Source organism: Pecten maximus, chromosome 1, assembly GCF_902652985.1.
Source record: "Pecten maximus chromosome 1, xPecMax1.1, whole genome shotgun sequence".
Classification (NCBI taxonomy): Eukaryota; Metazoa; Mollusca; class Bivalvia; order Pectinida; family Pectinidae; genus Pecten; species Pecten maximus.
The window spans coordinates 16,218,719-16,242,260 of record NC_047015.1 but is presented as its reverse complement, the minus strand read 5'-3'; the positions used below and the strand labels follow the sequence as shown (position 1 = coordinate 16,242,260).

General features: G+C 34.8%; 1 protein-coding gene across 1 annotated transcript in view; it reads right to left on the bottom strand.

The window, feature by feature from the left end:
* Positions 1–20,848, bottom strand: part of LOC117326087 (eukaryotic translation initiation factor 3 subunit B-like) — a 28,844-nt gene extending 7,996 nt beyond the window's left edge. Inside the window, exons 1-10 of the mRNA XM_033882697.1 lie at positions 20,689–20,848; positions 15,702–15,894; positions 15,326–15,445; positions 6,378–6,435; positions 4,102–4,230; positions 3,469–3,626; positions 2,514–2,645; positions 1,539–1,605; positions 986–1,032; positions 449–689 (exon numbers count right to left, since the gene is read on the bottom strand). Coding sequence (XP_033738588.1) covers positions 449–689; positions 986–1,032; positions 1,539–1,605; positions 2,514–2,645; positions 3,469–3,626; positions 4,102–4,230; positions 6,378–6,435; positions 15,326–15,445; positions 15,702–15,894; positions 20,689–20,830 — 1,287 coding nt within the window. The 5' untranslated portion in view covers positions 20,831–20,848. The remainder of the gene's footprint in view (positions 1–448; positions 690–985; positions 1,033–1,538; positions 1,606–2,513; positions 2,646–3,468; positions 3,627–4,101; positions 4,231–6,377; positions 6,436–15,325; positions 15,446–15,701; positions 15,895–20,688) is intronic.
* Between the last annotated feature and the right edge of the window lie 2,694 nt (positions 20,849–23,542).

The window sequence follows — 23,542 nt, the reverse complement described above, 5'->3', positions numbered from 1 at the left end:
TAACTAGGCACCAAGGGAAACCTACATATGAAATTTGAGAAAGATCCCTTCAATTCTTTCTGAGAAATAGCAATAACAAGAATTGTTTACGGACGGACGGAGGGACGGAGGGACGACGGACCACGGACGCAGGGCGATTTGAATAGCCCACCATCTGATGATGGTGGGCTAAAAACTGTTCCAGACAAAAGAGCCAATTTTAATGAACTAGAGCTATATGCCACAAGATATTTAATATGTCTGCTTCCCCTGTTTTTAATCACAACATACAACGTTTGAATATCTTATCTTTTGGGTTAGATCATGACCTAGAAATAGTGACCATGAGCTGTAACTGATATGCCCATTACTATCAAGGCAAGCAGGGAAGATTTAAATCTACAAGCAATGTGAATCTGATATGGTCATAAACAAGATTCAACAAGACAATTTTACAGACAATACTTACGCTGTACTTGTACTGATCTTTCTCATCTACTTTCTTGGCCTTGGAGTAACGGTCTACCTTCACACAGAGATAGTCACCATTTTTCTGCCAGTGCATTTTACAGTCGGCTACATTGAATAAGTTTTTCACACAGAGCTCCTTCCTGTTTGGTATCTGGATAAGTGTCACACGGGCCGGAACATTCTGTTCCTCTGGCACCCAGTAGGCAATTATATTGTCAGTTGGTGACCAGGTAAAATCACTGTCAAGTTAGACAATACCATATAATATTGTGATGTTCAGTAAAATTGTGTAAAATTTGACCTAATTGTCTCCTATTGTTTGAGCAAATAATATGCTAAACTGATATTTCTAGTTATTAAGATTTTTTGTCATAATGTCATCTATTATTAAATAGGAAGTTTCCTGTATTCAATTACAAAAGGAATGATAGGTTAATTGTCAATAAAAATGTTCTCTTCCCGTGGACATCCATCTATCAGTTTTTCTAGCAATAACTACTAGCTTGTTTCCAAGATATTCAGATTTTTTGCTCACCGAATTCCGCAGATCTTTAGACTTTTCTTCTCCAATAGACCAAAGGACTACAAAATGGAAAAGTTCTCAGTTTAGATATTTTTCAAAATACACTAACCATAGATAGTTGCATGATAGGCCAAAAGTTTCAGTGATAGCCCAAACAGACCCTTCTAAACAAACTTTATTCACAGCTTGCTGGTTAAATTCTACAAGAACATTCACACAAACAATCATTATTAATACTGATTTTGACTGTACTGCAGACCCTTTGATGAAACTTGTCCTAAAACATGGAATTGTTTAAAGCTGTTGACAGGCAGAGATATGAGTCAATATTTTAATCAGATGTCTGTAAACTTGAATTGTTTTGAATTGTTGACAGACAGAGGAATGGAACCTGTATTTAATAATGTTTTTCGAAACCGTAAATACAACTGCCTTAAATTCATTTGTCAATATTTCTTGATAAATTGTATATAGGTGATATGCATATCATAAAACTGTGGTTGTATTATAGTGAACAATTCTGATGGTCAAAGAACGTAAACTGCTTCATCAAATGCATACTTACTGGTGTCTCATATACACTTAAGGTATCTCGGCTGATTCTGGCAAAATAGCTTCCATCATGACTCCATCTGAAAATGTTTTTGACTAAAATTAGTGTTTTCCCGAATATCGGCTATAATCAATATCTAACCGGAAAGGCAACTAATTCCCAGTGATTGATTATGAGATGTCAACATTGATGATTGTTTTCAAAACAGGAAGTGCAAATTCTACTTTCATTTTCAGAGAACGGAAGTTCAATGTCATTTTACTCTTTTACTCTTAACTGTATCTTCCTCCCAATCATGCTATTTAAACATAATTACTTGCAAAAAGAAATATATATGATAACTGCTTATCAATAAAGATCACGTGAAGTGGTATGATAAAAAATAGAGACACAAAATTACTCTCTTTACTTAGTAAAGCTAGTATAAAATCAAAATGGCCACAAACTCTGCTTCGAAGGAATATAGGCATATTCAATCTCGGAGTGAAAAAAAGGTAATACTTTTATAGGATTATGTAACGGTAGGCTAAACGATTAATAATGGAAAATCGATCATTGACACTAAGCAATTATATCTGATATCACTGTTGAAATCACAAAGAATTTCCATCACTAACATAAATCCATCACTAACTAAAATAAAATCTCTTAATTATTCGTTTTGAGCATTTGAAAACCTGTCCTACAAACAGAACAAAAACATTGTAACAAAGCTCTGACAATATCTTTGAGATGTTGATTCAAAATGTGTATCAGCAAACAATACTCCGTATTGTGATTACTCAGTATTGTGATTACTCTGTATTGTGATTACTCCGTATTGTGATTATCATTAAGTCTGTTCAATTTCAAAAGAGATCAGTTGAAAAACAGGAGAGTACATTTCTGAAATAACAAAAGTTTATTTTGTTCAATGCCATACTATAATAGTCAGTATTCAGTACCCTCATCAATTTTGACAGGTAGAATTTGAATTTTACTACTTACTTGAAAATGGGCCAGGTGGACTGTGTCTCGCAGTTAAATCCTCGTTTCTTCTGCCCTGTACGGATGTCCCAGATGATAATGGCTGTCGGATCCTCTGGGTTACTTGGTACTGGACTGAAGGTGACTAAATACCTACACAACAAACAGATAATAGACATTTTTACAGATATCAACAAAATGGTTTTGAAGAATTGAACTAAACAAAAATCCTTTAACACTATATACAACCAAATATCATATGTGACCCGTTATCCACACAAAATATGTTTGTCAACTGTGCATGATGAAATACTTTTTAGAATGCTGACCAGGTGCCTCTACATGCCAAGCAATATCAATCTTATGCATGCAAAGTCAAAAGCAGGAAAGTACCACATTCTACAGCAAAATCAACACATATCTACTAGTAAAATAGATGTTAATTATAAGTGTTTATTACAAAAACTATCAATCACTTGCAAATACTCTCAACGGAGTAGAATATTTTGCCAAGCCAAACAAATAAAATTTATTGATGTTTATCAAAATATACAGAGGGGCCAAACTTAACAATGTAGAGAATGTTTCATTACTTTCTGCATGTAAACACATTGCATAAAGACAAGGAAAATCCTAAATGTGTCAAAAACTGCTTTTTTCATTGGCCAAAGTTTCCTGGGGCGAAAATTTCCTTGTATACAGTATTCCCTTTAGTATCTATCTAGTCGTATAATTATCACTAACTATTCAAATTTCCATTTCATTTCTTAAATTTCATTCCTGTGGAATGTATTGAAAAGAAATTGGGTTCTGCATGCAACTTCCCCTGTACCAACATCTGTTCAACTTGGATTCAAATATGACAACACGATAAGAGGAAAGTTGAAATTTTCATCACTGACAATACCATAAACTAAGAACTAATATTATCTTATATTTCCTCTACACTATTCATTTGAGAGCAATGCTGACTCACCTTTCACATGGAGAGAAATCAATGAGCTGAACACCAGTGTGACTAAACCTCATGATCTGATCAAATTTTTCACCTCCCCACAGAGCATTTCCTTTGCCGTGGAAGGTGGCCAAGAAGTTTCCTTGAGGAGACCAGCGAACATAAGTTTCTGTCCATCTCTATAGCACAAAAATTGAAGAATCATGGGTAAGGCAAACACTTCTAAAAGATTTAAATACAAGTACACCAAACTTTAAGAATGAATATTGAATGCTTGCAACAAAGGAATGTCAAGAGCAAAGATGGAAACAACAATCAATCTGCCTGTCTAGAATGTATTATAACAGGACATTCCCAGTCGTACACTTTGATGTTAAACACAGGAAATACAAAGAGTTTAGAAAACTGAAAGCTATTTGCTAGGCAGAGCCTATTTTGTAATAGCACTATATTGTTGGAGGGTTAAAAAATACAGCTACAAGAACTTAAGGATGCATGCTGTCCATCAAACAATATTTCAAGATTAAACTTCGATAGCAAAGCCAATATAAAGAAACACTGACTTTGTTTGCAACTCCATTCCAAATAGTGCCATTGTCTCTTACAATTTATCAAAGGTATAAATGTCTGAACCATGTATAAGTTATCACTTACCGCTCGCTCTTCTATAACTGTTGGCTCCCTGGACGAGTTTTTAAATATAGCTGTTCGTTCTCCACCCTCGTAAATCACACTGTATTGGTCAACACAGTCTGGCTCTTGGAGAAAGTATCGCAAGTTACCCTGTAACACACAAGTCTCGGGTAATACCAAAACCTTCACAAGTGTACATGTTTAGGAGAATAAGCAGGGAAGTGTCTGTTTACAAATCTGGTAAAAGTGGAATCTTCTAATCATCAGTCTTCTACCTTTCGTGGTTTTTAATTACTGGGCAATTACCTTCAAACACCAATTACACTGTAATAATTTTCTCAATTTGTATACTGGAAATGTACATATTTCAGCAGTAATCTATGTCAGCACTTCACGTACAACAGTATCTACCACATCTTTGTCAGGCCATAACCAAATATTACTCTGGATAGTAAGCAACAGTATCTACCACATCTTTGTAAGGCCATAACCAAATATTACTTAGATACTGGATAGTAAGCAACAGTATCTACCACATCTTTGTCAGGCCATAACCAAATATTACTTAGATACTGGATAGCGAGGAACAGTATCTACCACATCTTTGTAAGGCCATGACCAAATATTACTTAGATACTGGATAGCGAGGAACAGTATCTACCATATATTGTATAGATGCATGGTTAAGTGTCTAATTCTTTAAATACTGAAATAGTTGGTTTTGCAAAAAGTTATTATGTTACAGGGGTATACAATTCCACTAGCCCGACGCCCGGGGCTAGTAGTTTTCAGGTCAGGGCTAGCTGCTCAATGGCACTGACTAACCCGTGGGCTAGTGAAAATTTCTTGTCATAAATTTTCGTTAATAAATCTACATAAAAAGCCAGTTTGTTTCTGTATACAGTTCTGACAGTTGTAAACATGGTAACTGGTCAAGTTAACAAGACTTTTCAACCACAGGTGGTTGACATCAGTTCAACACATTTCTCCAACGTAAATAATATCTTTATCTAGGTCTATCAAATGCTTAGGTATGCCATTGATAGCATTCAAGCGCACGAGTGATCCAGATGCAAACACGGTTTGCCGACATGTCCGCATAGTTGCAGAGATAATTAAGATAGGGAATTTAATTATGAAGTGACAGTTAGTGATCATATCACATTTATTATTAGGATACATGGATCTTATTATCAGCTGAGTTAATCTTGCTGTTGAAATTAAAACAAGATCGTTGGTGCTGCTATATGTACAGGTCTGTTTTGATAGATGTTATTCAGAAACCAGGCGTGATCATACCAAATTTGTTAAGCTGTTGGTTTTCTATAAAGTAGGGGAATCTTGTAGATATAAATATATTTGACAGATTGATAAATGTTCACAACATTTTCACCTGAAAAACTCGACTTAACATTGTTATAAATTAAAATTTGGACTTTACTTGAATTGTCATGGTAATAATTTCCTACGATTATAATTAAAAGCTAAAATGATATTGATTTCATTGATATTGGCACCTTTAGTTCCAATCCAATACAATTTGCTAGCTATAAGTTTTTCCCTCAGGAAATGAGATGGAGAACAAAAATATCTAGAAAGTATTGGATTAGAGTGAATTACACTTCAAGTTCACTATGACATGAAACCAGAACTATTTTATAGTAGTGATTGAGTTGGTAATGTGTTGGTTTATTTAAACTAGCAGCTTTAAATTTTTGAAATTAATTATTCCCTCTCATATAATTAAGATTGAAGTATATTTCAGTTTAACTATTCAAAATACAATATTGACATGTCATTGTATAGGTACATGTATGTAACTCTGTTATCTACAACCAGTAAAATAAAATCCATATTTTGTATACTCTTAATTATTTTGAAGTGTGTAAACTTCTTTTACTGTACAGTTAATTTAATTCGCAATAGTTACGACTATCTTCACACAGAGACCATATAACATTCTGAACAATATTAAAATTGTTGAATTTTTTGTTAAATTTGGCAAGATTCTGATGAATTTTTTGTTGAGGAAAAGGTAAATTTTGGAAAACAGTATTTAAATAGAATACATGTATTGAAAAATTTCAAAAGTGCAGGGCTAGTAGAATTTTCATCAGGGCTAGTGGAAAAAATAAGCTACTAGCCCTTGGGCTAGTGGAAAATTTTCAGAATTGTACACCCCTGTGTTATATACATATTATTATGTTATATACATAATGAGGGGAAATATTTCTAAAATACTGAAAACTTTCTATGTAGATGTAGGCTAGTGAGCAATAATACTAGATAATACCTACCACATCTTTGAAAGGCTGTCTTTTGGGGGCTAACCATTCCTCCGCTATATCTCCATATCTAAAATACAGCAGTTTTCATGTTAATATTTATCAAATATTCATTCTTAAATTAAAAAACTACCTTTAGAAACAGTCCTCTGTGAAATCCATATGGGCAAGGATCAGATAAATGGAAAAGTTACGGGCATCACGCACAACTTTTTAAAAGTTATCAAAACTCTGCCATTTTAGGCTTTGGTTAAAGCTTAAAACCTCTTCTTTTTGTTTGTCACCAGTAAAAGATAGCTTACTGTATCATTTTGAAAAGAAAATGCTTCAAAGTTGAAAAGGGAAAAAGTGATGGATGTAACATTGACAATTAAGATCGAGATTTTTTGCTAGTTATGGCATTTTTAAACAAATATTTTCACTTTATCTGAAGAAGCATACCAAATTTTATCTAGCCATTAATTCCTGCAGGATTTCTATCTTTTATTAAAACATTATAACCCTTTTTTGTCAGCGTGATGGATGTAACGATATCAACGGCTATTTTTAATAATTGGTTTGAATGTTAGAAAAAATAATAAGCATACCTTGTAGTTAATTCTAAAAATTTGAAAACTTGTTACTTGAAAGAAGAATCTCTATTGTTTCAATAATATATAATCAAATATGTATTGATTTATTTATTGTTTCTATGTATGGATGTAACTTTTGACGGATTGACATGTTGATAAACTGACACTTTGGTTGGACGTAACAGTTTGACAACACTGCATTCAAAATGAAGACCAATCTTAGACAATTTGTTTTTCAATATATACAGACCTTGTTTTTTGATAATTTACATTACATTTAATGAATTTAAGGTTTGGATGAAAGTTTGTTTTAATTCAAGAAACAGAAAAATAACAAAAACGTAAGTTAAGTGTAAATTTTCAACTTTAATAATGACTAAAGACATAGACATCATCAGCTGTTGCAGCATTGGAAACAAAGGTCTGAAAAAGAAGAAATATTTTACATTAATTAAGTTGCATTGCAAATATTGTATAATGAAATATATATTCATTACAGAATCTCTCACAAACAGTTTTGGCTTAAAGTACATGTACCTACCTTCAAACTTATAATAGAACCTTGACCCAACCATCTCCAGTGAAGGTGCTGAAAGGGTTTTTTCAACATCAGATGGCAGAACACTGTTTGATATAGTGTTCTGCACCCATAGTTTTTCTTTCCCCATTTTCTCCGTAAAGAAATGGACAAGGGGCCAATTCTCAACCTGAAATCAGAGAACATTGACAAACATATATATCATTCCTACATACACGTATAACATTTAATAATAATTATGTTCATTAATTACTGATCTCTATTGAGTTAATTTGTTTTAATTATTGATTATTCAGACAATACATACTCTTATTAAACAGTCTTATAGTACCATACATAGACATATTTTAGAGAACAAAACAAGCTTCAATACATTCCTTGATATGTGCATGTGGACAGTAAAAAAAATCATTGATATTTTTTAGAACTTTGAAAAAAAAATTCAGATTGCCATTCTAAGTTCATATATTTTTGTACATGTATGTATGGAGATCAAACATTACAATTTGAATGAAATGAACACAGCAGATCGATGGACCATCTCATCAACCACTCCTTTAAATCTAATGTACAACTTTCTCTTAGCAATACTTCCTTCTGATACTTAAGATTTCAGGAAATATTGCTATTTAAAAGATAACAAAGGAACTTTGTAACATAACAAAATATAGAAGCGTGCCTCAAGAAAAAACCGTTAAGACCTTTTTCTAATTGGTTACTGTGAAGTGCTTAAATTTCGTGGTTTTTAAGATCCAAATATATTTCCGGTGTTTTGAATTTGCGATTCATTGTTATTAAGTGTACAGTGTCCATTGTACAACATGTAAGTACTAAACATTTTGCTTGGGGATTTATATTCGCGCACTTCATAAAGATCGGGAATATAGCGAAAATTAAACACTTAACAGTTCTTGTCTTGACATAATTAAAAATTTAATATGTAGATCTATATTATTGGTATTTTGTCAAAAACCTGCTAGTAAGATTAAGAAATTGATATCATACCCATCAGTCCTTTGGTAAAAATATAGGGAAAAATAATTTTGAAAGATTTAAAGTGTTTATACTTTTAACACGCTGCTATATGATATGAAAAAACACAAGCCATCAAAACATAAACAAAAGTTTACCAATACTTCACTTACAACAGCAGGATACATGGAAGTGCCATGCTTGATAGAGACATAAATCCCTGGGGTAAAGCTATTATGAATAGAATGCAGGGATATGGATAACTTGGAACAGGAATGATATTATACAGAGACAGTTGATTCATGAATACAAGAAATTGTACTTGTAATGTTATACTGTCACTCAGTGCATCCGCTATAAACTGACAATCTTTCACCAGCATTCAGTGGCATGCACATGCATTAATTGATCAAGAGTGCAGCAGAAATAATCTGGAAATTGACATTACCTGACTGCAGCTTTGACCCCTGGAGACTGCTCTGGTACCTCAAGCTGGTCCTTTGTGAGAGGGATATCTGGCTGGTCCTGTGTGAGAGGAACCTCAGGCTGGTCCTGTGTGAGAGGAACCTCAGGCTGGTCCTGTGTGAGAAGGACATCTGGCTGGTCCTGTGTGAGAGGAACCTCAGGCTGGTCCTGTGTGAGAAGGACCTCAGGTTGGTCCTGTGTGAGGACCTCAGGGTGGTCCTGTGTGAGAGGAACCTCAGGCTGGTCCTGTGTGAGAGGAACCTCAGGCTGGTCCTGTATGAGAAGGACATCTGGCTGGTCATGTGTGAGAGGAACCTCAGGCTGGTCCTTTGTGAGGACATCTGGCTGGTCCTGTGCGAGAGGAACCTCACGTTGGTCCTGTGTGAGAGGAACCTCAGGCTGGTCCTTTGTGAGGACATCTGGCTGGTCATGTGTGAGAGGAATCTCAGGCTGGTCCTTTGTGAGGACATCTGGCTGGTCCTTTGTGAGGACATCTGGCTGGTCCTGTGTGAGAGGAACATCACGTTGGTCCTGTGTGAGAGGAACCTCAGGCTGGTCCTTTGTGAGGACATCTGGCTGGTCATGTGTGAGAGGAACCTCAGGCTGGTCCTTTGTGAGGACATCTGGCTGGTCCTTTGTGAGGACATCTGGCTGGTCCTGTGTGAGAGGAACATCACGTTGGTCCTGTGTGAGAGGAACCTCAGGCTCATCCTTTGTGAGAAGGACATCTGGCTGGTCCTGTGTGAGAGGAACCTCAGGCTGGTCCTTTGTGAGAAGGACATCTGGCTGGTCCTGTGTGAGAAGGACATCTGGCTGGTCCTGTGTGAGAGGGACCTCAGGCTGATCTTGTGTGAGCGTATCAAATAAGTACGGAAATATCGGTGATACCGAGAGCTCATCATCTGCTTCCTAAGGTAAAATAAAGGAAATATTTAATATCCTCTCCATCTAGAAGTGTAAACTGACTGTCAACAAAAATTAAATTCATAAAATTTTCAATTACAGTAGACATTCTCATATTTATATATAATTATATTTTCAAACTTTTAATACCTCTAATGCAAGGAAATCCATAATCCCAGACATTCCAGATATCTCCAAAGACTCTTCAGAGCTGAAACATAATAAATCACTTTTTAGTTTGATGTTCGTTCAATACATACATATATACATATATATATATATATATATATTATACTGTGTTGTACATTTGAATATTGCTATGGTTGATCATAAATAATCTCTCACATTCAATTGAAATTGAGGGACATCATTGATGTATGGATTCAATGGCATTATATATACTACATTAATTTTGTTAATGTTTTTTCTTGTGAATAAATTAAATAATTATTATACCTGGATGAAATATGATTTTCATCAGTCAAATGCTTTTCTTGGATGATAGAAGATAGTTCCTGGAGATGCTGAAGTGTGTGAAGCTGGTCCTGCATTACCTGGGATATAAAAGCAAACCAACATTTACAATGTAGATAGATATCAATTAGCAAAGAGTATAGAATAGAACACATATAACATTCATAATTGTGTAAACAGAAATTTGAATATTAAGTTGTTAACTAACAAGTCTTGCGAGTCTTTCTGTAATGCTTATAGATATATATATAATTACCGAGGCATCATCAGACTGGTCCTCTTCAACATCTGAACTCAACTCTGAAGAGCTAGTATTCCAGTCATGGTCTGAACTCTCATCACTGCTGCCTTCTGTGAAAAAAGGGATAAAACATATAATTGAATTATTTTGTTTTCAAAACTTTTAATTTTTTAAAAATGCATTTGATCAAATAATCTGTTTTGATTTGCTTGCTATTAAACTTTGTTTGAACGTGTTTACGTAGAATTTTACATTGTTCTTGTAATAAAATGAGAGAATGTCCCACTTTTGTTCTTGTTTATATAATATATTTTGATATTGTTTGTTTTTAAATACTCAATATGCAGGGTTCATTTTGAAGGGGTCATTGGCCCTTTTCCTGAATGAACTGTTTCAGAAAAGTTCTTAAGTTAAAGATATATATGACCCCTTCAAATTGTATATTGATAACCCAAAATGATCCCTATACATGCATGTACATGTATATTATACACACCATATTGGTCCCTATGTCTACTGCCTCCATGTATCTGCACCCCTCTGCCACCTCTGGGTCTCGATCTCCCTCTATCTCCCCCACGCATCCGCAATCCTCTGCCACCTCTGGGTCTCCCTCTATCTCCCCCACGCATCCGCAATCCTCTGCCACCTCTGGGTCTCCCTCTTTCTCCCCCACGCATCCGCAATCCTCTCCCACCTCTGGGTCTCCCTCTTTCTCCCCCACGCATCCGTACTCCTCTGCCATTTCCCATTTCTTGTGTTGCCTCTAACGCCTGAGTAGTCCACTCCTGGACATATTCTGAATTGCTGCACTTCTCATACTGGCCAACCACACATCCTCCACAAAAGCAGCTCAGATTTCTAGTTGCTATTTTCTTTTGTTCAACAGTCTTCACACATTGAAGCTTACGAGTGCCAATGTTTTTTTTTGGGAAAAACCCCAAAAAATTTTTCCCCTGGGTTTTTTTTAAAATTTTAAACTTTTACCCAATTTTTAATTTTTTGGGGTTGTTTTAAACCCCAAAAATTTTCCCAAAAACTTTAAAACACACGGTTTTAATGGCCCACCCTTTTTCCCCCCCCTTTTTAAAAAAAAGTGTTTTTCCCCCCGGTTTGCTTAAAAAAGAAAACCCCCCCCAAATTTTTTTAAAAGGGAACCCTTTTGGAAAAGGGGCCCCTTTTTTTTTTCCCCCAAAAATTTTCTTTGCCCCTTCTTTTTTCTATTTAAGATAAAATCCAATTTTTTTTTCCCCCTTTTTTCCCTTTTTCCCCTTTTTGGGCCCCTTTTATTTTGTTTTCTAAACCTTAAAAACCCCATTTTTCCAAAACCCCTTTTAAGCCAAAACCCCTTTTTCCCCCGGGGGCCCCCCCAAAATTTTCCCCCATGCTCCCCCCTTTTTTAATCCCCGATTTAAAACCCTTAGTTTGATGTTTGGGTGGTTTTCTTGAAAGTCTTTGAACAATGTTTTCATAGGTTTGTCCAAAACCCTTCTTTCTATCAAGTCCCTTTTGACTCTTTTTGCTGTTGGCAAATTGGTCGAAACACCTGGTCTATGGCAAAAATGTTGTATGGTTTCCTGCACTTCTGTATCTATTGCATCTTTCCGTTTCTTTCTTGGAAGATCCCCTGTGCATTTTGATCTCTTACTGATGTATGACTCACTTATTCCTGTGTATTTTGATATCTGTCTGTTGAGTCCATACTTCTTTAAAAATGAAAATTTATGGAAAAATTGTTTCTTCACATTTTTGTCCTGAAAGATCTGTTTTAACAAACTTGATGATTTATTCAGAAGGTCAGGATTGATGTTACCTTCTTGGAGTTTAGATACTTTCTTCCTTTCTATTTTTGCATTGATTTTCTCCATCCTCAGTCTTCTGTACTTTCGATCTTTTTCTTTCACTCTTCTTTTCTTTTGAGAAGATTGGTTATTTCTAGACTCTTGTTTTTTTATGCGCCAATATTCCCTCTTTTTCTCTCTTTCCTTTCTGGTAAGGACTTTTGAACCTCTGTCCACTTTCTTAGGTTGCATTCCTCTGGCTTTTAATCTTTCTCTATACCTGAAATAGGCAGTAAACATTCTTAAAAAGTCATATTGTTTCTGCAGTGTTCACCCATACTCGTTATATCTATTTATTCCAAGTTAATTTACTTTGCAGTACTTCGTAACTTTATATTTATGTAAAAAGATATTGAACAATTGACGACAATTTGCTGGATTATTTATTTTTTAGCAATTGTGATAAGCATGACTGTCTGCAGTTAGCTTCTAGAACTGAAATAAATAACACATTAATTTATTTCACAAATTTTCTGTTTACAACAGACATTGACATGTACCTCTTTTGTCTCTCCTTTGACTTGGCATTATCTTCTTCAATTTGCTTAGGCGTTCTGAGATCACGTGCCTTTTTTTTCCTCTCCCTTTCTTTTTTTTTGTAGCCATCATCATTCTTTTTTCTCTCTCTGTACCTGTGAAAAATTCAAACAATATTCAATGTGTTTTGTCATAGAATCTAGCTAAGGGACAAATGCATAGTCTTGGGCAAACAGGGGCACCACTTTTGTGCAAAATTCAAAGAAAACAAGATACATGTGTACAGCAAAATATAATTAACTTGGAAGCTAGACATTTTTTTAAATAAAATGAACTCCATTTTAAGTATTTATTCTTAGATTTTTTTTTCTTGATTTGAACTTTGAAGTAATTAGGAAACTCAAACAACATTTCTAGTACTTCAACTATACATACTTGCGTGCCCTCTCTGCATCCGTCAATGTTGTCTTTGTTATAATATGATTATCTTTCGACTCGACAACTTTGAGTCTTGTGCGGAAGTTCTGAATGAAAAGAGTGCTCAAACAAATATTGATTTTTTTTTCTGCATTTTATTTGATACTCAAATTATTTATAAAATTTCCTAAAGTTAGTTCTATATAGTTCTATATGAATTTCCAGCAAAACATGGTGAATATGGATTCATAGGATGATGGGTGTCATGCAATATTACACTTTTATTTTGTATTATTAACTATATAAAGTTATCATCTAATTATTTGAAAATTATGACTTAATGCAAAAATCATACAATTACATACATGTAGATTGGTGGTTACATATTTAAAAAAAGGTAATGCAATAAATATCAGAACGTTTCATTAATCATTACATTGCATCATTGATAATGATCCCTCTGTTTTGTCAATAATGTTATGTCCATCACTTAAAAATGTCAATCTGTTACAGGCGTTCATAAATTACACAAATTGTAATATTATCAAAACAAAATGTTGTTTAACAACTCCTACCATTTGAAGCTATTATTATCAACACTGTTCAATTGATTTCAGCTGCATTGTTAAGACAGTTATGCTATGAAAATAAGTATTTCAACTATTTAGAGTTCGTCTGTAACAATTGTCAAAATGTGCATACAATGTATAGTCAAAATGTTACATCCGCACGGCTATAAGGTGGTCAAGGTGTGACGTCCGTTCATTTCTTTACGAGTTCTGATACGCGGAGGCTACATAAAAATAATTGTGTTTGTTAACTTTTTTCAGTTTTGTAAATAGTGAAATATCCACGAAACAAAAAGTTCTCCATTTACGGAAATATCTTTTTTTCGATGGTATTTTGAACGCCTGTAACGATTGACTTGCATGTGTCAAGATTGGTTGTCAACCCATTACGTCCATTCGCTATGGAATTGTCAAAATGTTACGACCGACCAGCGCAATCGACAAATCATCCATTTACTCGAGAGATATCTGCAGCATGAACCAAGTTGTCTGGCTTAATATGCATTTAAAGCGTATTGGATAGCAAATGGGACTATAATATTATCCTGCTGTCATGATTTCGTCATTATAAATTTATGTGTCGCCCGTAACTAAAGGAAAAGCATGGACCGATTAAGTGTACTTACCCATGCGGCAGCCATCTTCCAACACCTACAACTTCTGATGACGTAATACACACATTAGGCATCTAAAGAAGGAAACGGCAGTACGAGTCTCACAAAAATATCCGGGATCGTTAAAATATTGATCACGAACGGCCGTAACGAAATTGACCGAACTTGACGTTGGAATTATAATGTATTAAATTATTGCATAACATAGTTAGATATCATTTTAAAACAACACTTTATTTTTAATACTATTTTAGTTGTGGTGTTTTTCATTAATGTACCTTTTACTTATGTTGAATACCACACTTAATTTACCAGATTTGTGAAGACAATTTGTTGACCGTGCGTGTGACGTCCGTCACATAAAATTTCGGCTTTCGTTTTTATACCTTTAAACACGCTATTCTTTGTTCTATATTGTCTTTTTATCTAATTTGATATCTTATTTCAATTTGTTTGAACAAATTTCCCCCATATCTTCAGTGACAAAATTGTAAAACGGAACTTTGACACACTTGGGTCTGATTGCTCTTACAATCCACTCAAGTTATGTTGACATTTTAAACAAATCTGAATGTTTTATCAATGTATCAGCATTTTAAATCAGCATATTATTTCTGATGTATCTATAACTATAAATGAAAGAAAACAACTCTTCAGATATTGTATACATGTCATTTTAATGAATTGGTGATATCTCATGTGTGACGCCCGTAACTTTTCCATTTATCTGATCCTTGCCCATATATCTATTTGTATCTATTTGTAATTAGACTTCAAGATTTAAAGAAATGCGAAAATTGACATCTATTTTTCTTTGAAATTTGTTTCTTTCAACAGATCTTATTACAATAATATAAACAAAATTCATATGACTTACTTCACAAAGTCTGAGAACAAGTTGACAGAAAAGGTGTGTTGCTTGTCTAATTTATAACCATTTGCAGTTTTGACAGCTTCCATAGCATGCATGGGAGAGGTGTACTCCAGAAAAATATATCTGCAACAAAATAATCAATTTTAATAAATAGACGTAGACAAATTCAGGATAAATACTGCCATACAATGTATTAGCAAACTTTATTACTCAGTGAAGAAATAAAAATTAAAGACATGAAAAAGTATATTAATTCACATTTGCCAAATTGTTTATCAAATAAATTACTCCTCCTCCCATAATTATATTTTGTGTCATTAAGAAATGGAAAATTGCATGCAAACTACTGTATTACAGAAAAATGTTCTCGGTTATTTACCCTTTAGTTTTATCACTATCCAGTGGATAATACTCCATAACAATTTTGCCAAACTTTGTGAATAGTTTACTGATGACATTTTTCAGCTTTTCTTGTCGCTCTACTCCAACCACTGGGACATTATCCACAACAATGACACTGTCGATGCCGTCAGTCTCCTTTGGCTTTGAGCGCATCAGATCAACCAGGACCTCTGTAAAAATTATTAATGTAAAATAAATATGTGTCATAAGTCTCTAGTTTTCTGCACAAAATGTTCTTAAATGGCTCTAAAATGTGCTCCTTTACAAATTACAATGTAACCATTCAACAACTCCCTGTTATTATAAGTTACCATATGTAAGTGTGATTTGGTTTACAGAAAACTTTCTGAAAATACTGTAAATAGCTTATATTTCGCGAGTACTTAATTTCGCGAGCTCACCTCATTCGACTTATTCGTGAATACATAATTTCGCGAATTCTGATCTCAAAATGACTTTAAATTCGCGAATAACGTCGGCAATATTTCCATGTGGAGAGTGAAGTGAGTTGTTTTCAATGTAAATAAAGCTTTCACGTCCGTTCTTATGTAATGTTTTGTGATATGAAATTACAATCTGATATATAAGTACAGTCAAACCTGCCTTAGCGACCACCTGAATTAAACGACTTCCTTTCATATGCGACCGTATTTTTTCCTCCCAACGTTATTTACTATACTAGTGACCTGAATTAAGTGACTACCTGTCAGACGCGACTAACGACCATCATTTCCGTGTCCCACATGCTGAAAAGCGACTTTTTTCAGCGACTTTCCAAGTTTTAAAACGGAAGCAGAAGTCATAATCAAGAAGAAACCGGACGAACTTGTCTGCTTTTAAAGATTAAATAATACTTCAGAAATGCATGAAATGTCTTATTCTGTCTCAAAAAATGTATTGAATTTATTATCTTTGCCCTGATAACACCCAAAAACGAACGAAACTGTACTTTACTTCTAAAGAATGAAAGAAGGAGATGGGATATGGCGAAAAAACGTCCTCGCCATTCAGACGATTTTCACGAAATTTTGATAGATAAAAATACAAACATTTGCTTGGGAAGTATGAAAAAGAGTGAATAAACAGTCAACTTACTGTTTAACTGAAATTTATGTTCTTTTTGAGACATTAGGACAGATATTTGCCAGTTAAAAACGTCTCCCATCGTTATGAGGGAAATGCAGTTACGTGACTAATAATCCGGACGGAAGTCCGGACCAGGAATTCAGGATTTTTTTTTTTTTTTTTTTGTAAATGTATCCGGCACTGGAAATAATCAAATGATTTGATTATTTTTTGTATTTAAAAAAAAAAAAAAAAATTATTGTAACATGCTAAAAGAATATATTAATGAAAATAAAAGAAACTGAATTAAATTAAAAAAAAAAAATATTGTTCTACATATCTAGAAATGGGGATATTTTTATATATTGTCCATTATTATAAGCATTTTATTTCATTAAGTGAATAGTGATTTTTCTTTTTTTTTTTTCTTTTTTTCTTTCGTTTCCCTCAAGAGATCTCTTACAGATTTGATTATATTCACAATCTTAATTGATGACTGAGGTAATTCCTTTTCATATATGTACTAATTGTAGCTGATAAATTTTACATATGTGGCAGAATAATTATGAACTTTCCTTTTCTGGTCATTTTCTTTGAACCTGGATTAAGAGACCACCTGTCATATGTGACCTTTTTTATTGACTCCCTTGGAAGGTCACATATGACAGGTTTGACTGTATATAATGTATCATTCTATTACTTTAACGGCGATGTCTGTTCACCAACTAAAGATTACGGTAGATTCAAAATGGACGCCACTTATTCTTGTCATTCTTATATAAATACTCACGAGGGATTTGAATTCGTGTTTCACTCTCCTCGCGAATTAACACGAAAATAGATCCCACACGAAATTTACAGTACTCAACTTAGCCTAAAAAAATAAGCATGCTGGGTATTGCTAAAGTGTTCAAAGTGTGTTCAAAGTGTTAAAGATGTTAATTACCGATCATAAATTTATTACATGTATTTGAGATTGATTAATTATCGTATCACGTACTGTATGTTAGGGCAAGAATTCTTGCTAACTACGAAATAGCAATATGTGTTCCTTTTAAAGTTGCCATATGTAAAATAACTATAATAGATATGGTACGTCAAGTTGGTAAAAGCAAGACCAGTCTATACTGTGCTTAAAATCCTTTAAAACTGTAGCATTTAGGTTGTAAAGAAAAGCAATGTACCGTTATAAAAACAAGAGCTACATTGCAACACAGGAAAACACCCGGGGCTATGACCTGGCAGGGTCGCTATGACTACACAGTACGCACAGTGTCAAGCGATAGTCTGTACAGCTGTCGATACGGGGGACTTGCCCCGACATTTTTTTCACCATTCACGTGGTGAAAAAATCGTCCGAATTATTGTGGGAAATTTACTAATGAAAAGTACGTTCCATTCCCAAAATAGGGTTCCGGAATCGGAATCCGAATTTCCGAACTGGTGAGTACAAATAACATTACGGAAATCCGGTCCCATGTATTTCCGTCCGGACTGCGAGTTTTCCAGACTATCGGCGTCCGGATTATCGCGGGTCCACCGTGTGCATGTACATGTTCCCTAACAACAAAAAGGAATGAAGCTGCTAGAGCGCTGACAAACTTTGGAGTTACAAACATACATACAAGACAGTGGACGGAGAAGAAACCTATATAGTCTCCCCACTTTATATATATGGAATAAATGAGTGGAAACCATGTTAGCGTTGAAGTGATATGTACAAAGAGACTGCTACACTCACAGGAACTTGGCACAAAGTTCCAACCTATGGTCCATAATATGTGTAATATAACTTATTATGTACGATACATATGGACTGTGAATTAGAAACTTAAGCCAATTAATGCAAGTTCCTGTGTTTACAACCTGTATGCAAGATGCCATTTAATTAGATGCCAGGAAAATTCAGGGCACAATCATTTGATTGAAAGCTTAGAGCAAGGCTAAATCTGCCAAGGGTAAATATGAAATTATGAGCCTTTGGCATACATGCCATACCTCCCGGCGTGAGACAAAATCTCCCTTATTTTCAAGTCATTTATTTCCTCCCGGCAGGAGAGCCAAAATTCCCGTATTTTGTAATTCCCTCCGGTATTTTTGCCGACGCCATTTTTGTTTACAATTCAGTCTTTTTCTCGAGAGATTTGGCTAAATTTAGCGATCACGTGATCCATCTGTTCACGTGATCACTCAATCAAAATGGCGCCTGTTTGACACGGCTTTCACACGAAGCTCTGGCTAGTGTAATGTTTGCGCTAGAATATCTATCACCATGAAATAAAGGCAAGTCGTTTACAAACAACTTTAACCCCCTTAGCTAACAGACTTGAATCATGGTTTGTTTTCTTTTAGGACCATACTTTGATGATGATAATTGATACAGAGTCTCAGTCTGGTCAGACGCAAAATCACACGTGTTTTTCATTTACCATGTGTATCGTTGATCAGTGATAGCAAGATGAAATCCGATATTTTCTTTTAGAAAACTATCAAAATTAGCACATCTGTTGGTCGTTACAAAGTGGTCAATCATGGTGTTTACAATGACTGTACAGTCCATGACAGAGACAATATACAAAATCTAGAATGAACGTGATAAGATTTACTGCAGTCTCCTAACATTAACATCTTCCGTTCTCATAATTTCATGTATACACTTGCACACTTGGAATATTTTTATATCTAAATGGTCCAACATAAGGTATCCCACAGGACATTTCATGGTGATTTTTACAACTGATGTGTTCCCTCAGAGTGGATCAAGCTTTCTATTTTTAAGAAAATCCAAACTGATAAATGAATAACTTGCTTGTCTTAATCTTTAGCTACATGTAATTATAATATACCCTTTTCAAATGCTGTTATGCAATATGCATAAAGCTGTGAAACTTTTTGTGTTGCATAAAAAAAATCGGAAAAAAAATTCATATCATCAGAATCTGAATGTATACTTATTGCATTTTTTACCTTATACAACTTTTTGTTGTTTGCATATACAATATGATTAATATCTAAAATAAATACAAATATTCTTTATCACTTTCAAAATTAGTTAATTGCTAAAAAATTGAGTAAAAATGTTGATATTTATGTCGCGCACAAATCTCCCTTATTTTAGGCAAAATTCCCTTAAAATAATCATCAATCTCCCTTATTGGTCTCCCAAAAATATGGCATGTATGCTTTGGCTAGCAAAAGGTACTGTCAGAACATCTGGTTTTCTGTCAATAAGCAGAAAATTTCTAAATAGTAGCTGGATCACTAATGCTAAATGAGATGTTAAAAATAGCCAGTGTGTGGAATTCACAATTGTGGTAGTACCATGCTATCAAATACACATTTGTGGTACATATTCAGAAAAAAGGCCAGTAACATAATCACATAGCATATCACTATATACACTATTTACTGAAGGATCAAGTGTGATGTTCTGGTTGATATTTCCTATTCACACTTTGCCTTTATTTGAGGCAAGGCCTGAATGTCATTTTCACCAAATGTCTTGGTTTACGGTGCAACGTCAAAAAGGCATACTGGTGCCATGTCTTTTACACTGGGCCTCTATTTATGTCATATTGTCCCTAATCATAAATGCTGTATGTCCTTTTCTGACCCGAGTTGGACACATAATTAGCAATAAAACATCTGGTATTGTGGGACAGGTGGATGACAGCTGCCAAAGTTCTAACATATCGCATCTTATCTATCGATTCGTATAATGAAATCTCTTTTTCGATCATGATCGCATTTTAAGCTAACATGTCAATATTCTATATGCTAGCATAAACCAGCACGAACAATATATTAAAACAAAAGATGTTCAGCCTGAAATGGGGTTACTGCCGGGTTTTACTCGACAACCATATTGACTGTATTTAGTAATCTCAGAAGATTCTAACCATCACTAGTTAAGTCGTCTACAAAATCTTCTGGGTCACTGAAATCAGGCTCTTCTTCTTCTTCGTTTCGGGAACCATCATGACTGTGAGAGTCAGATTTTCTATGTCTTCGCGACTCGTGGTCGCCTTTTTCAGCCGCCATCTTGAAAACCTCGTGTATTTTGCCGGTTTCGGATTGCGCATGTCCGACATTTTATAAGTAACAAAATGATATATAAAAAAAAACAATGTTTATATCGTGGGCAATATAATGAAAATGTTTTATTAATCAAAATTATATTATTTAATTAACAGCAGTATTATCCCGAAGTTATACCAGGTTTTATTTTATCATTTGATATAAAGGGAGGTAACCTTTTAAGAAATAGTTAGGGTGCACGCGATGAATTATTTGTTGAGACACATGAGATACTATAATGTAAGTTAGTGTGTCGCCACTCGGTATCACGATGACGTTTTTTTTTTCTTAGTCTTTGTAATATCTGAATCGATTTTCATTGTGTTCACCTGGCTAATTAGTGTAATATTTCCCCGACAGTGTGACAGTTGTTTAATGGCTAAAGGGACGTAACTCGACTATACTATTTGACTCAGTTATGCCTGGGCGACCTGGTGCCAATATCATGATACGCCCAGAGATGATAATGAGTATATGTCTTATAAAAGATACAACAAGATACAAGATTTTTTTTATCTAACGTCGCATATTTAAAACAGTAAAAATTAGCGCTGTAGCGATATTCTTGCGACAAACATGTGATAAAATAACAAGTATAAACATAGTACTAGGAAATGCAATATTATCTAGTTAAGATATACATGTAGCATACAGGAATCGCAGAAGAAACGATACGGAATTACAAACAGCTAAATTAAGAATATAGCAATACACAAATCACAGAAGGCATATAAAAGCAAAGGAACAAACGAGTTACAAGCAAGCATACAAGAAACAACAAACAAAGCAGCATATTAAGTAGTTGATTATCACAGAATAAGTATAGTGTTATAAAAGATTCTAATATAAATTTCATAAGTTTCATAATATAGAAATAATATTGAACGCCTGCATATCACACAAGTATTAATAACGGATCAGGTTAAAGCACTATGATAGTCTAATGTACATACAATGCTAATATAGCAAAGGGTAAAAATTGACATAATATACACTAATATAGTGTAAATTAAAATAAGAGACAATGAAGTCGGTTGAAATAGAATTACTATGGCTATAATCATACTGTTAAAAGTTTGGTTAGGAAAATATGCTGCTGCTAAGTAAATAAAGTAAAAACAGACAAAGAAGCAAAAATAAAATACATGTACAGGTTGGCCACAGTATCTGAACTCCAAAGGCAAGCACACTCTTAATACTCTTAATACTAGTTCCCCGTTGTAAAATCTTACTTAAAAGAATTGTATTGTATTGTATTTGGGGCTATTTAGTGCTACCCTGCTGTTGAATCCTAGTAATTTGAGAGTAAACTTGAATAACTAGACTCTGGTAGTCTGATCAGCTATTTTGAGGTCTAATGCATAATTACTCTTTGGTTTCTGTTAGAGTACGACAGTGTGTATTGCACACACCCGCCGCAGAGAAAGTTACGTCGCATTACGATTTAATACGATGCATAATTAATGAACGCAGGCTAAAAGCTTCTTTGTCCATATCAAATAATAGTATACAATAATTTATCATTTACGACAGTGTTATGGCACACACCCGTAGAGAAAGTTGCGTCGCAATACGATTCAATTGACGTGTGCCGGATATGTCATGAATTATCCAATAAAATTTTAACTTGTTTTACGTCAGCTGCATCAATACCATGTCGCGGCAAATAATTCCAATTGTCTATTACATGTAATCGGAAGCTGGACAAGTTATCGTATCTCTAACTGACTATGTGGTCACCTAAAACATATTGGACGCAACACGATTGTCATATAAATGTTATTTATAATTTTAAATATGTACGTTGCACTAGCGGAGGGGGGGGGGGTTCGGAGGAGGAACATTTTTTATAGCCATAAAAATGGAAAAACAAAATCGACTCGCGCCTACGGCGCTCGCATTATCACTATATTACTGGACCCCCCTTTCGAAAATCCTGGTTCCGCGCCTGATCCCGAATGATTGCAAATGTGCTATATTCATTTTCCGCCAGGGGCTTCGCCCCCTGGAACCCCATACCAGGGCGCTGCCCTGGACCCGCTGGGGGCCTTGGCGGCAAAAAAAAAAAAAAAAAATCGGCTCGCGCCTACGTCGCTCGCATTTTCACTAAATTACTGGACCTCCCCCCCCCCCCCCCCCCCCCCCCCCCTTCTTTTCGAAAATCCTGGATCCGCGCCTGAGTTGATCAAATCCTCTGATCCGACGGTGTCCCAGTGTTAGGTTTTATCGCTGAAGCTTTAAGTGTTTGAGACCCGGTACAAGTTTCGTGGCTCACTTAACATCAGTCATCGGTTCTAAAAACGCTTGTTTCAGAAATGAAAGGGTATGGTGTCAATAACAATATCAATAGTGATATCATTATTAATCAATTAATATATATATATAAAGTATTGCAACTTGGAACTCCCAAAGAATGGACGAGTATCCAAAGTTCCTCGAATTCATTTTTTTTTAATAATGACTTCGCTTTAATATTTATTGATGTAGCTTGGTCGGTTTCTAAGAGAGAATATAATAAAATGTTATTTTTGTCAAAGTAAACTACTACTGGTTCGAATGTTACCAGACAATGTCAGTGAAAACATGACAAATGCAAGAACAACGAGTTACTTCCCTTTAGTCGTTGACAGCATTTCGAAATATGAACCTCCCTGGTTTGTTATCGCGCTAGAATCT